The sequence below is a fragment of the Hippichthys cyanospilos genome, chromosome 10 (genome assembly GCF_059441005.1).
Source record: "Hippichthys cyanospilos isolate Australia breed blue-spotted pipefish chromosome 10, RoL_Hcya_1.0, whole genome shotgun sequence".
NCBI classification, from domain to species: Eukaryota; Metazoa; Chordata; class Actinopteri; order Syngnathiformes; family Syngnathidae; genus Hippichthys; species Hippichthys cyanospilos.
This window is the reverse complement of record NC_142378.1, coordinates 7,716,298-7,731,594: the sequence shown is the minus strand read 5'-3', so window position 1 is coordinate 7,731,594 and position 15,297 is coordinate 7,716,298. Positions and strand designations below refer to the sequence as shown.

At 41.0% G+C, this 15,297-nt stretch overlaps 1 protein-coding gene across 2 annotated transcripts in view; it reads left to right on the top strand.

The window, feature by feature from the left end:
- LOC148416932 (E3 ubiquitin-protein ligase RNF220-like) overlaps nt 1-15,297 on the top strand; it is a 38,396-nt gene that overhangs the window by 19,730 nt on the left and 3,369 nt on the right. The window contains exons 3-10 of one of the 2 annotated variants that reach the window (XM_088425794.1): nt 7,799-7,928; nt 9,727-9,769; nt 9,859-9,951; nt 11,627-11,669; nt 11,935-12,024; nt 13,891-13,934; nt 14,234-14,321; nt 15,033-15,129. In XM_088425794.1, the coding sequence (XP_088281920.1) occupies nt 7,799-7,928; nt 9,727-9,769; nt 9,859-9,951; nt 11,627-11,669; nt 11,935-12,024; nt 13,891-13,934; nt 14,234-14,321; nt 15,033-15,129 (628 nt within the window). The remainder of the gene's footprint in view (nt 1-7,798; nt 7,929-9,726; nt 9,770-9,858; nt 9,952-11,626; nt 11,670-11,934; nt 12,025-13,890; nt 13,935-14,233; nt 14,322-15,032; nt 15,130-15,297) is intronic. The other variant, XM_088425795.1, reaches the window with a different exon arrangement.

The following is a 15,297-nucleotide window of genomic DNA, read 5'->3' as shown; positions in this document are numbered from 1 at the left end:
ACATGCTGCTCTTTTCATCATTCCAATGTTTTTAGATCTGAGGTAATTACCTAAGAAAAAGTCTTCAAACTGACGTGGAGATTTGCTGTGAGTGAGCACCTAAGTAGCTTTATATCACGGCAAATGGCCAAGGACAGCTCCTGACTTGCACTGGCTCTCTCCAATCTGTAATTCACTATCACAGATCATTGAGCCATGCATCTCAATGAGGGCCAGATTGATTGTCTGGAACCGTGCAGAGGCAGGGTTCGATCCTTCGCCCTCCGGTCCTGGGAAGGGAAACGTGGCCGCTGAGTCCTCGCGGCTACCCGGTTGGCGCTCCATCAACGACATGATTGGACTCATGCATGCTGGGCCACACCCGCACCTGATTGAACAATTGTGGTGACTAATGGAGAAGATGAGAGCGAGAAAGAGCAAGAGGGAGACTGAGATAAATTTGGGGTTGTGTGCTGATTGACCCATGGGCAGAGAGGTTATGTCCATTGATCTGTAGGTCAGCGGAGAAAAAGGGATTTCGCCTGAGGTGCCTTCGAATGAGTCCATTTGAGGTTTAGGATTCCTGTCCATTCCCACCAGGAGCTTTTTCATCATCCGATTCCCGAGGACCTGCAGCTGTTGCCCCCCATCACGGGCGTCAGCTCCACAAAAATCCCAAAGAACTAGCGAGAACAAAGGCCAATCAATGCTCTACAAGAGGTTGATACAGATCTTATTAGTCAATGAATGATCATTAGCAATCTAACGAGGCATCGATTTGTGCAAGGGGCAAAGGTTGCGGCGGTTGTGGCAAGTGTCTTTAACGCATTAAATACAATAGATTGCTCAGTCGGGGGCTTATTTTTGAAGGATGCTTGAATTGGATTGGACAGAGAGAGGTTATTTGGGGTCAAACCATGTAAAAAAAAAACATTTTGTTGTGCTTTCAATTGTTATGTGATTATGTTGTTATTTTTAAGCATTTCCTAGTTTTGTTCCTTGATGTGTCCATTGCTATGTTTTTTTTTAGCTAGCTTTATTATCCATCCATTTTTCTCGAGCCGCTTATCCTCACAAGGTGTTGCAGGCTTGCCGGTGCCTATACCAGCTGACTTTGGGCAGTAGGCAGGGGACACCAGCCAATCGTAGGGCACACAAAGACGACCAAGCAGTCACGCACCCAATCCCCCCTAAGGACAATTTAGTATGTCCAATACACCTGTCATGCATGTTTTGGAGTGTGGGAGGAAGCCAGAGTGCCCAGAGAGAACCCACGCAGGCTCGGGGAGAACATGCAAACTCCACACTAAGTTTGGAGCCAGGTGGATTTGAACTCAGGTCCCTGAACAGTGAGGCAGACGTGCTAAACACTGTTCCACCGAGACGCTCAAGCTGATGAGTCTCGTTTTTCAAATTGCGGTTACATTGGATTTTTGTGGATAAAGACTTCGACTTTTCCACTTCTGTCTCCTTTATGCTTCTGGGTCCAAACTCGCTTCCTCATGTAACACTTCTACTTTGGTTACGACTAACAGAACGCAGAAATCTCGAACTAGCGCGTCAAAGGCAAGTGGACGTGTTGTTTCAAAGAGGCTTTGAAAGTGCAGGAAATGACTGAGGTGGTAGCAGATGTGTTACAACAGGGCCTATTATGTTGCTCATTAAATACCAAACTTCTCAATAGGCCATTATTTCCCCAATAAAAAACAAACGGCGGCCTGCATCTTTTCCCTCCCCCCTTCTCCTCTGTGGAGTTTAGGTCTACCTCACAGATGGCAAAAAGTCCTGACTAATATCCTGCATGTTGCTTTTAAATTGGAAGCATGCAGTCTGCTAGGGTGTGGCACAGGTGTGGTAGGAGCCAGTGGCTTTTATAGGCCTCGGTCGTCTCTGAAAGCGTGCCAAAGACTTGCACGCTTACCGAGCAGTGTGGAGTTTGACAGCGAGCGCTAATTGAATCCCCCTCCCCCAAATGGCGGCATGCCTACCGCTTATATAGAGTTTGAGCTTGTTACCGCTTTATAGAGGCTTTTCTGATGTGCTGAAAGGAATTGTTTGATGATTGGGATAATGGTGCCGCTCGGACTGACTAGCCTCAGCGTTTTCTCGCCAGTGGAAAAGCTAGCTCGCGCAAAGTAAGCGCCGCGTCCCGCTCGGTCGTTAGCGTGCCTATCTCCTGCCATTCAAAGCTGTCGGGTCTGCGTCACATCAATCAAAATTAGACCGCAGGTTTGTCGCCAGGGGGAACGGGTCGGGAGGGGGCCGATGGGTTTGGGGTTGTTCGTCACAATGTCTTCCCCCGTAGAAGAGCCTTTTCATGCCCTAGCATAATGTCAACGGGTGACATCCCGGCCTGATGTGATGTGGCATTCACTAAAGGTCACGTTAGGCATCTCCGCTCCATCTGCATCTGCTGAAGTGGCAGCCGTCATATGGGCGCTGGCATCGGCCATTACCAGGGCCCTCAGGGGAAGGGACGTGATGTTTTGGGGATTTTTTTAGTGGGATTTTGATCTTGTTGCTGCAGGGCTCTGCACAGGACATTGTGCTGTTGTGACCCACTACGCACATTTAGCTTCACCAAGGAGAAAATTACGGTATCAAAGACGAACTTTATTTCTACAAGCTGATCTGAGGTTTGGTATGATCTACGTAGTTTTTTTTACACTTGTTTTGTCATGTTTCCATTGTTATACAGATATAGCCCAAAGTAGTTTAACTAAGGTTTTAACTTCTTTTGACATCGGGGTAATTAAGACTGTGCCACCAGTTTCACGGTTGCAGCTAAGTAGTTCGTTTGTTTTGCCTCACCAGCTTCAGCATTTGGTGGATTCCATACTATCGACAAGAATTTTAACATTCAATCAATCAGTCGATTGTGTGTTTTGCATAATGACAGTTAAGGCGTGGACTCACACCCCATATCAGCAATCACTGTTTGAATTCCATCTAACCACCAAATCCCAAAACGATTCAAATCAATGCACTTTTCCTGGAAAACATGTCATAGTTCATCTTTCCATCCATCCATCCATTTTCTGTAGCTGCTTATTCTCACAAGGGCCGCATGCTTACTGGTGCCTATCCCAGTTGATTTGAGGCAGCAGGCGAGGGACACTTTGAATTGGCTGACAGCCAATTGCGGGGCACACAGAGATTAACAAGATTTCACACACCCAATCACAGTTTAGGACAATTAAGTGTGTCCAATTCACCTGTCATGTATGTTTTTGGGTTATGGGAGGAAGCCGGAGTGAGAACCTCGGGTTCGGGGAGAACATGCAAACTCCACTCAGGAGCCAGGTGGATTCGAAATCGGGTCCATTAACTGTGATGCGGACGTGCTAAGTGCTAAGCACGAGCCGCTCCATCATAGTCCAACAAATGAAATATTCAATTCGATCATAATAATGAATAAGGTCCGTTTTTCTCTATTAATATACTAACTTTTTAAGGGAGCATACTCATACTATAAATGCTGATCTAGGGCTTCATTTTAATTCAAAATCACTTACCTCTCCGCGGACTAACCAATGGCAGGACCCAGGGTGCGTTTTCATATTTAGTCAACTTTTAAATCCATTTGTTGTGCCCAAATCATACTAGCTAATTAGCTAAGCTAACAAATGACAGTTTCTCCATTCAACTCCCTTCATTCATGCCAGCAAGGCAAAGTGACCACAAAGGCGTCGATAAACAAATGACCTTCATTGATTGATTACTGCACAGTTTATAATAAGTCTCATTGGGTGGGTAAAACATGCACCGGTTCGCTACTCAATCCAAGTCGATTCATAGACAACACACCAACAACATTCTCCAGCCATGTTTTTGCTTGGACGTGAAATCACACTGGAATGCGGCTTTTGTTAATGTTTCGCTTGAAACTATAAAACGCCACAACACAGCGGAAAATTAAGACGTTTCATTGTGATGCACATGACGTTTATGGGCGAGACGCTTGAGGTGAACAAATGAAGGACATACTGTATCCCAGACAGCCAAAAAAGGAGGCTCAGAACTGGCGAGACACCTCGCCGAAAGAGAAAGGAAACAATCACAGACACTAATGCGGTGAACCCATTAGATGATAGGCCCTTCAAACTGGGCAACACCCAACAACAGCGCGCCAACAATCCATCCGAGCCGGTTGCTGTGGTGAGGGAACAGTTTACAAGCCCCGCAAGCAGGTTTTACGGCCCCCCGTTGTGTGTCTGAGACCCCCCAGGCTGAAGAGGGTCTGAATCTGACTGAAAGTGACAGCGTTTATGTGGGCAGGGGAAGGGGGTTGGAAACGTGTAAAAAAAAAAAGCGGCGGCCGTGAGGAAGCCGCTGTCACTTATGCACAAGCATCGACTCAGCAAACACACTCCAACAAAAACGCACATTTAATCAGATGTTGGTGCGGATCAGAGGTGAAGGATGCGGGGTGAGGCTTCAGTTTAGGGGTGGGGCATCCCAAAAGTGGACCAATAAAACACCTGAAAATCAAATCCCATCGCTCTTATCGCGGCGCCATTCCCAGACGTTATCTGTGCAGGTAATGTGGTTATAAATTCAATTTCAGCCCTGAGATTTCATTGTTTACTGATGCCGACATGTTCCGGGCGGAGGAGCACAGAAAGCGCCGGAACGTTCGATGCATGTCGGGAAAAGTCATTTAGGCTTCCACAAGGGGATGCAAAAAAGGGGTGATGGGAGGGCGGGGGGGGCACAAGGAGAACCGTCACTCTCCCAAGGACACCGCTTTCTATTCTCTACTTCATGTTTTATTTAGAGAGCATTTTGTCCTATTTAGCTGAGGGCACGTAGCGCTGTTGATATCCAAGGATACCTCTTATGTTGGGTGACCAAACATTTGACCGATTTTCAACCTTCCACCCTGACGGATTTCGCCGGTTAGATTTCTCCTGGTTATACACAGGCTGCGTTCTGACCTCCCCTTTCTATTTTAGTCCAGCTAGCTAGCTTATTGTTTGGGTTATGTGTTTGTCAATTACAGAGTTGTCCTAGTGATTCAGGGGAAAAAACAATTAAAAAGGCTTAACTTTGGCATTTTTGTTTGCCGTAACTGGAACTAGAACTACTTCCTGCCGCCGCACCTAAGGATCATGGGAAATGTAGACAGACTATAGCGAGCTCAGAAGTTCTGGTTTCCAAAGTGGGACCGCAACATATGTTTTGCCAAGTTATTTTCAATTTAATGAGCGAGATTTTGAAAAAAAGAAGCGTTTCGTTCAGTGATAGCTTTGTTGAGAAGCAAAAGAGAGTGCGGCGTTCCCTCGTTTATCACTGACCAAAAATACCTGCAGTAACTGAATTTTGATTGAACTTTTTCTTGTTGTTTCTTTTGTTGACTTGGAAAGAGGAAAAATATCAAGCAAAATGGCAATGTAACCTTACAATATAGTCAAAAATGAGAATAGAGATTTTTTTAGGTAGATTTATTTATTTATTTTTACAATAAATAAGATTGCCTTTTTTTAACTGGTTTGACTCAAAAAGAAGAAATTTTGCAAAAAAAAAAAATTGTGATGCAAACCAGCGTTAGAAAAAGTTAATGTCTTAAATGAAAATTTGCAAAAACTGAACCATGACGTAGCGAGTGAACACTTTAATGTACTTTCAGAGTTGACTGGCGGTGCATTCAAGACCACTCACACAGTAGGACATCTCAGACATGTTTAAAAATTACTCATTCAATGCACTAAACAGCAATAACTAATCCATGAGCCCGTTACAGGTTGTGTACATTTGCTAATTTATTTTACAACCCAAAATACTAACAGCTCAATTTGCAGGGTCAGGGGATCCAAATTCTACCACCCAGGAATGAGATAGGGCAAAAATATTTGGAAAATGGTCAGTTTAGCACTTTTGGACAGCCATGCAAAATAGCATTCAGCCTTAGATAAAAACACAAGAACAAAAAAATTGTTTGAAATGGTTCCTGGTAAGACTTTTTTGCTAATTACATTTTCCGCCAAATTGTGGGGTCCATTTTTTAAAATTAATCAAGTCACCCCTTTTCTTATGACCACTTTTTCTACGGACCACGTAATAATCAGGTGCTTCCTCTCAACACCGCTTGTTATAATCTAGTTTCTAAAGGCTAAGTATTTGCTTTCCCTCTTGTGTCCCGAGATGGCAAATGACATACATCTTGCCTACTAGCGCTCGGTGATGGATGGCTTTCAGGAGTAAATCACCTCATCTACTAGGTAAAATCTTGATATAGTGGAGCTCCTCGGGATCCCAGCTGGCTGCTTATGGCAGTAATCCATCAGCGGGGCCCAATGGGCCGAGCGCTCCTCCTGGGTAATGTTCCTATTGACAGCCTATGATGTCAACACGCTGACGGCGGCGACACACTGCCGTGTTTGTGTGTGTGTGTGTGTGTGTGTGTGTGTGTGTGTGTGTGTGTGTGTGTGTGTGTGTGTGTGTGCCGGCCCGTCCCACTCTCTACGCCATTATCGCTCAATAGGATACTTTGGTCTACGGAACACACACAACCAAATCGAGAAATATATATATATATATATATATATATATATATATATATATATATATATATATATATATATATATATATATATATATATATATATATATATATATATATATATATATGTATACAGTCCTCGATGGCCGGTATCCTGCCTGATTTTAGGTTTTCTCTCCCCAGGGTATTAGCTTATTAGCAAGCTCTGCAGGAGCATGAAAATGATCCTAATCATTTGAATCAAGTGTGTTTGGGAGAGAGGATACCGGCCCTCAAGGATTGCAATTTGACACCTGTACTCTAAAGTTATCAATTTTTTTGTTATTTTTTTTAACCCAAAATGTTGTCTCAGTCCAATTTTTGTTTCCAAACGAGAGTATTTTAAAGTGTATTTTTTAACCAGCATTGTTATACCCTAAAACAGTTGGGTAAAAAAAGTAATCCAAATCGGTTGAAGGAGGGACCAACCCAACTTATTTAGTTATTCATTGAACTCAAAAGCTCGGATCAGTTCAGTTTTGACCCAAACCGAATATTTTTAAACACACTCTAAAAGTGGTTGTGTAAAAACTAACCCAAATCAGGTTAAAGGGGAACCAATCCAACTATTTAAGTTATTAAATTAACTTTTTTAGTGCGGTCACTTCATTTTTGTCTTGAAACATCTAATTTTGAGTAATTTTATAACCCCTATTTTTTTTTTTTACGCTGTCAAAAGAGTTGGTTCAAAAACAATCCAAATTGGTTTAAAAGGACCAATTCCATTTTTAAAGTTATTAATTTAACCCAAAAAGTAGTGTGGGTCCATGTTTGAGCCGTTGGCGCTTTACGGGTGTAATTATAATTTTTTTATAAACATTTTTTACACTTCAATAAGCAGCGGGGTAAAAATAACCCAAGTCTTTTTAGGTTGTTCATTTTCCCCAAAAAGTTGTGTCAGTCCATTTTTGACTCAATTTGGATTCTTTTTTACCCAGTTGTTTTTAGAGGGTAAAATATAAAACACAATTTTGGTTCAAGAATCAAATAATTCCATCATATTTATTATTTTTCAGGAGTTTTTGAATGATGACAAATGCGATTTAGAGAACGTTTTCTACTTTTGAATAATACCATATTTTCTGTGGAATATGAAACACCCGTTGAAAAAGTTTCCATTTCAATTGTTCGTCTTAAATAATACATAATACATAATTTAAATTTATGGAAGACCATTTTGAGATAGCCTCATTGTTTGAAGATGTTCTTCAATGACAATATAATGCTCAAACCCTTTAAGGATTGTGTCTCTAAGTGGACCCACCTGAAATTGTGCAGGCGGCAAGGTGAAAGTGCTCTACGACGCCGGGGCGCCCGTGTGTCCGGTGTGCCAGAGCGTTCTGCGACCGGGCGAGCTGCAAGAGCACATGGAGCAGGAATTAGCCAAACTCAGCCAGATTCAAATCAGGTACCGCAATCTCAACAGATTTTCCCTTTCAGAGCGCTGATAATTCATGCAAAAATCATCTTAAGTTTTTTTTTTTCAAGTGGTACATCCCATCTTCGCTGTCACACGTGTGCAACGTTTACAAGCAGCCTCATTGTTTCTTACATATTTCATATTGCAGGCTGCGGCCTCCAGGCGACGTTTTACAGCGGGCAAATAATGTCCCTCTAATAGATGCGATGATGCTAAAATGCTTTCTCGCTGAAAAAAAGCCACATATCTTATGAACACATGCACACACAGATTCGGATTTTCAATGATAGTGGGGACATGTCATTGACATAACGCATTTCACAACCCTTAACTTCACCAGTACAATAGATTGCCTAACGCTAAAGCTAAACCACCCACAATCAAAACCCAGGTCAAATCTATGCTCAAAAACAAAGATGTCAAACTCATATTAGCTCATTGGCCTCATGGAGGAAACTCGAACCTCAAGTGGGATCGGACAGGTAAAATCATGCTTTAAAAGAGTTTCAATTATATGTAGATTTTTTATATGTGGACTGTCCTGGTCCCAATTCATTGTGAATAGCAGGGCTCAACTGTGAATATGTTGGTTAAAAGTAAATTTAAACAAAAATAAAGATAAAGTAAAAACATCACAATATGGCGTTTTTCCTCAAATATCATGAAATTATTGAACATTTTCTTTTTGACATTTGTTCATAAAATAAAAAAAATCACATGAGATGGACTAATAGTAAATAAACAAATAAATACAATTAAAAGACAAATATCCTGGAAAAAGCAGCTTGAGCTTTTTGGTCCGCTATGTTTGAAAATTTTGCATTTTTCTCTTAAGTTGCTTGAAATTAATGGAATTTCTATGATATTTTTACCATTTGTTCATACAGTAAAATCCACATTTTGTGTAGAATACATAAAATATGCTAAAATCTAAATACAATTAAAACACAAATATCAAGAGGAAGGAAAATGCAGCTCTGGACGACGCATTTTTTGTTCTATATTTCTTTCAATTAAAGAATCGATCGAACAGAACCACAACTGAGTAAATTCTGTATCACACGCTAGGGCGTTACATTATTATGGACACCTGATGGGTCCTAGTCATATTTTTTAATGCTTCACAAAATCTTCTTGTGGGCCGGATCAAACCTCCTTGCGGGTCGGACTCGGCCCGCGGGCCCTATGTTTGCTACCCCTGCTTTTAAAGCAAGTCTTGACCCTCAAAAAAGATGTAAACTTGTGGAGTCCGCCAAAACTGTCCTCACAAGTGCAAGAGGTCCCCACATGGATAGTAAACCCAATGATATGGTCCCTAGCTTGTTTCAAAAACCAAGGCCCCACACACACACACACACACACACACACACACACACACACACATACACACGCACGCACGCTGCTGCTTGGACCACAAGAAGGATCTGTCCAATAAAGACATTACACTGCAAATCCGCTTATGGACCACTTGGTGGACATTAATGGTTTCATATTGACCTTATCCCACATGGACACACTTTGTGTGTGGTTTTGTGCGCCTGTGTGTGTGTGTGGATATATATAAATCATATCATGTATGTGTGCCAATGCGTGTGAGAAAGATTTGAAAGCAGGTTACCCGTCATGCAAATGTAGACGAGATAAAGGCGTCTGTTCGCCAGTTGATATTCACAGAAGCAAATTGTGTTTATTTTACAGCATATTGGATTTGTGTGCGTATGTATATGTTTCTGATTATTTATTTGCACGGGTGCTCTTGTATGTTATTTACTTTTCTTCTCACAAGCGTCACGTCGGTGCAGCATGACCACCTCATGAGGACGCCGAAGGTAAACACGTTTTTATGATACATTCATGATTTGCTTGAATCCATATCTCCTCAAAACTCCACCCTCTCTCTTTTTTTTTTTTTTTTTAGTCGCTTTCATTCTCTCTGCACATCAAACGCGAAGGAGCTTCTCCGACCTCGCCCCCACGACCGGCTGACGACATCCACTCCGACCGATATCAGGTAAAGTCGGCCATCGCGAAATTTTGCGATGCGGTTTTTGACGGGGGAGAGTGAGCAAACATCTGTATTCACTGTTCATTAACGTGAGAATGAAATTCGTATGGCAGTTAGTGATTATTTTTCATCCCAGGCCATAGCCTGGCGACGGGGGAGGAAAAGCCTGGCGGCCCACCTGGCTTTTAATATGCTTTGGGAAACTCTAATTGAAATATCAGAGCTGCAATCACCCTAAAAATGTGTTGTTTTTTTTAACTTCCTTGGACGAATTAAATAAGGTGTGTATTATATAATTTTGAAATGCTTATTTTAAACAATGGAAATGATAAAATGTTGGAAGTACAGTGGACCCCCGGTTTAGGACGTTCCGGCCTTGCGATTTTTCTACCTTACAACATCGACCGCGACGTTTTTTATGTCCCCTCTTTACGCCATTTTTTTTCAGGTTACGACACATCCAACATGGCGGCCAGTGTGTGTGACCGTCATGTTGGATGTGTCCACTGTAATATGTCTAAACACACATCACCGCCTACGTCACTACAATGCTGGTCTGCTTTTGGTCGGCGTCACAGTCAAAATGGCCGCATGCTAAAGACTGGCTCTCGTCTGAGTGCTTAAAATAAAGTATTTATTGTGCATTTTACTGCCTAATTCAAACTTGAATGGGTTAGCCATGGTTCCCAAAATTGTTAGTGATGGTAAAGAGACAACTAAAATAATGATTTATATGGAAACGAAAATGGAGGAAAACGAGAAACACAAAGAAGGCTAAGCTAGCATAGCCTAGGCTAGGCTACCCTCACTCGGAAATATGGCCATAACAAGTGTCACTGAACGGTAAATAAATCCTCTATATATTTTTTATTTAAGATGTTATTCAATTGTATACATGAATATTATATATAAGTAGCACTTACTATACTATTTTGATACCAATTTTTTTATCTGGGATTTTACACGCATTAGCTAGCTAACAACCGTGGAACGGAATAATCTCGTAAACGGGGCCCACTGTATTATGATCCAGTGCCACTACAAACCAATATCGTAAACATGATGTTGAATTCATACAACTCTCTCATTAATTTTAAATCAGCCATTTTTGCTCTATAATTGCAGATTTTCTTATTGATTGATTTTTTTCAATAGACCCCTTGTATTGGGTCTCATTAAAATATGGTGGCCAAAAAGGGTAAAGTCAACAGGTTTAACTGCGATTCCAGATGGTGCTTCCAAATAATCTGTTCATTAATGCAGCCCCAAAAAAGTTGCGCAGTTAGTAGTTAGCGACATCATAAACATTGTTGCTGTTCTTGATGTGGTGCCAGTGACTCAGCAATTTTACGGGCTCCGCGTTGATCACACGCTGCAGCCAGCACATCAGCGGTGCCGCTCGCTCAGCTCCTAACAAACTAACTGTGAACGGAAATGGAAGAAATTAAATGCAGATGTCACGTTTTCTTTCCTGTGCTGGTTGTTGCTTTGCCAAAATTACGACTGCATGTTTAACTGATTCCAAATGAATAAGAACGCTTGTGTCATTTTGATGATGTAAAAATAAGCCATGTTGTACAAAACTGCTTCATATGTGTTTCATTTCAATTTATACTGTATGTTTCCAGGTCTAATTATTAATCATGTGTAATTGTGACGTATTTTTCTTCTTCTTTGGTAGACGTTTCTGCGTGTGCGGGCCAACAGACACACAAGATTAAACGGTATGCTGATGCATGCTCACGAAAGCAAATATTTGGTTTTATTGATGCTGATTCAAGTAAAAAAAAAAAAAAAAAAAACTCGTGTGTGCGTGCGAAACTCACAGCTCTGCACTTAATAGCTTCCCTCGAAATGCAGTGGTCTCCCCTTTTTGATGTGGCCATTGTCTTGTGTTGTGTCAGGTCAGCCCCCCCCAAACTGGCCTAGCGCCCACACGAGCAGAGGAGTTATTAACCTTTCAACTTTGACCTCTTGATATGTTAACAGTCGATGACCTCTGCTGGTGCAGGTGCTACGTCAAATCTGCCCCATTACGCCCCCACAGCGCCGGAGCCCCCCTAGACTGCACGCAAGCTGGTAAGAAAGAGAATATAAATACAAGAAAATATCATATATATATATATATATATATATATATATATATATATATATATATATATATATATATATATATACATATATATATATATATATATATATATATATATATATATATATATATATATATATATATATATATATATATATATATATATATATATATATATATATATATGAAATATATATTTCATACAATTTTGGTTAAAAATGAATAAATAAAATTCACGGTGAACCACATGATAAAACATCCACATATTACAGAAATTTGAAAAAATAGAACACTTACCAAGTTTTGGCATCAGAGGTTTGAGCCCATCGATATGTATCCTACATTTTAAAAACATTAGTATTAATTCAAGAACATTTTTAACAGCAAAGAATAACTTTAATATATATTTATTACGTCATAAGAAATAATTGACCTTATAAAATTACCTTGAGCGTTTTTATGAGCATCCATATAAATTGAAATATCGCGTGTGTGAAAATCATAGAAAATCAGCCACACAGTATTTGAACATCATCACAATTTTTTCACCTTTTACTCAAAGTGAAATGTCATTTTGAATGTTTTTTTTTTCGCTCTCACTTTTTCCTTTCAAAAGCAAGCCGTTTTCACAATCCATATGTTGAGAAATGTCTTCAAACCCATCGCGTATATTTCCAAAATGGCGCTAATAAGCGGATTAATGGGATAATTCCCACATGGAACAATTGGCGGGTTTTTTTTTCAGCTTGGAGCTTCTCTTCAAACTGCCAACGCTGTCGAGCTCTGTTAGCCTTTATTGGGCTTCTAAGAGGACGCCGTAATGAGCTTCTAAATACACATCAGAGGAAGAAGAGTGTGTGTGTGTGTGTGTGTGTCTCGTGTTGATTAATCAACCTCTCACTTTCCTCCTCTCTTCTTCTTTCCTGTTTGATGAGCTCTTCCTCATCTATGACCGCCTCTTTAACCCTCATTATATTTGCTGGCATGGCGGCGCACGGGGTCATGGCTGCCGGCCCCAGTGTGCGTGCGTGTGTGTGTGTGCTCCGTTACTCCACTGTCAGTAGCCACTGTCATGCAGAAATTAAGGGGCCCTAAAACCTAATGTCCCTTGCTTGCAATCTGCAGTCTGTGTGGTCCCATTGGGGAAGGAGGGGCTGCCGCTGTTCCGCCATGTTAACTTTTATATCACAGAGAAAAGTGGAGGTGCACACACACACACACACTTTAGTGATTTGAGTCTGTCACCGGGCTCTTTACTGTATGTGATATTTCCCTTTGGGAGATGTGTGTTATGTAATCAGAGCAACAGGTTTGTAGTTCTTAGGTTGGATCCGCAAGTTGGTAGGATTGTTACGCGCAATGGATTTTCTTTGCCCTGCTGAATCAGTCATTATTTGAAAGAAACTAACACTTAAAAACAAAAGAGAATAACAAATTGAATCAACTATTTGGATCGAAGAGGGATTTGGGGGTGATAAATTCAAAAGTTGGGTCAAATGAAAACCCACTTTCTGAAAATCGTTGGCTCAAAAATAACCCAAATTGGGTTCAAAGTAGGGCTGCACAGTTAATTGAATTTTAATCGCGATATTGGCTGCCATGATTTAGGAAGTTCATCCTCGGTGATATTAACATTTAAAAAGCTGGCTTCACTACACATCATCTCAAACACTTTGTCGTCCTACCACTAGGGGGTAATGTTTCCCAGATGTTTAGATTACAAACCCTCTGCTTTTCTCACCCTAATATATTATTTACCAGTGTGAAATGGCATTGAGTTTCTCACCTGATTCCTAATATAAAAATCAATGACCAATGTGTCTTCAACTGTTTTTGTCTTCTTGTGTCCTCAGTCAGAATCAGCAAAATGAAGCGGAGGAAACCAGACGATGGTCAGGTATGCTTGACTTTTTGTCTTTTTTTTTGCCATCAAATAAAAGACAGATGAAACCATACATGGTGACATTTTTATTGTCACGAGAGCTATCCAAATATCATGGCATTGAGATTGATATAGGACACTGTCGGCTGCCTTTGTCCATGCGGCATCAGGATCACTGTCATGTCAGCGTGCATTCACGTGAAAACACTTGTTATGAAAACACCGCCAGGGGCTACTGCCAGCATAAAGACAATCAGTGTGTGTGTGTGTTGTTCATGTGTGTCAAGTTTTTTTTAAATGTGTGTATTTCTTAGGATGTCCCCGCAGACACAACGCCGTCAGAGGACGAGTGCAATGAAAGGAGGAAGATACAGATGATGTCGCTCGTCGGAGGGTTCAAAGGTAGGTGTGCGCTTGTCTTTGTGTGTGTGAGTGTGTGTGTGACGCTGTGCATTGGACGATAATAACATGAGTGAGTGGCAGTTGTTGAAAAAGCACTGAACTTTTCAATCCACATTACAGCGGAAGAGCATGCCTCCGAGGTTAGCATCCGCTCCATGACTGGGCTCTGACATGCAAACTCGTCACGAGACTCAAGCCGATTTCAATTGTTTGGTTTTCCCTTTGTGAAATTGAGACTAAGTCACAATTGAAAAAAATGAACGGGAGAAATTTGGATAAATAGGGCTTTGGCAAGACCGCTCTGTGGACTAGCAGTTTAGGATGATGCCTTGAAAGGGGCGTGGCATCCACAAGGGTAGAGGGGAGCTTCACCGAACAAGAAATCTTACTTCCAGGTTAGAAAAATAACAACCAAAATAACTCATATTTCATATGAGTAAAAAAAAAATGTAACCTTTGTTATCCTACTAAATAAATAAAAATGTTTACACCGCTGAAAAAAATGCCATTAACCCATGTGCTCACTCTTTGCTCAACTCTGTGTAAGCGATTTATTCAGTCGAATCATATTTAGATGGTGATGATTACAATGACAGATTCAAATGACGGATGGAGTCTACTCTTCCGCTGGGCTTATTTTATTGTTTTTCAAATGTTGTCACCATCGGCAAAATTGACGTCCTTCCTGATGTGTCCACGATGCGTCCTCAGGTTCAATGTTGGTGAGCAGCACGTCCAAAGAAGGCCGGGACAGCGACGCAGACCTCGACGTGGATGGAGACGACACCTTAGAGTATGGCCGAGCACAGTATCCTTTCCATCTTAAAATCAAGGGTAAAATGGTAAAAATGACATTTAAAAAAGATCAACAAACAGATTGATTTTAAAATTGTGGGAGGGTTCCTGCAACTGCCCACATCTTTTCAAATCAAGTCAAAAAATCTTCTTTACAATAATGTTATATACGGTGCCAATA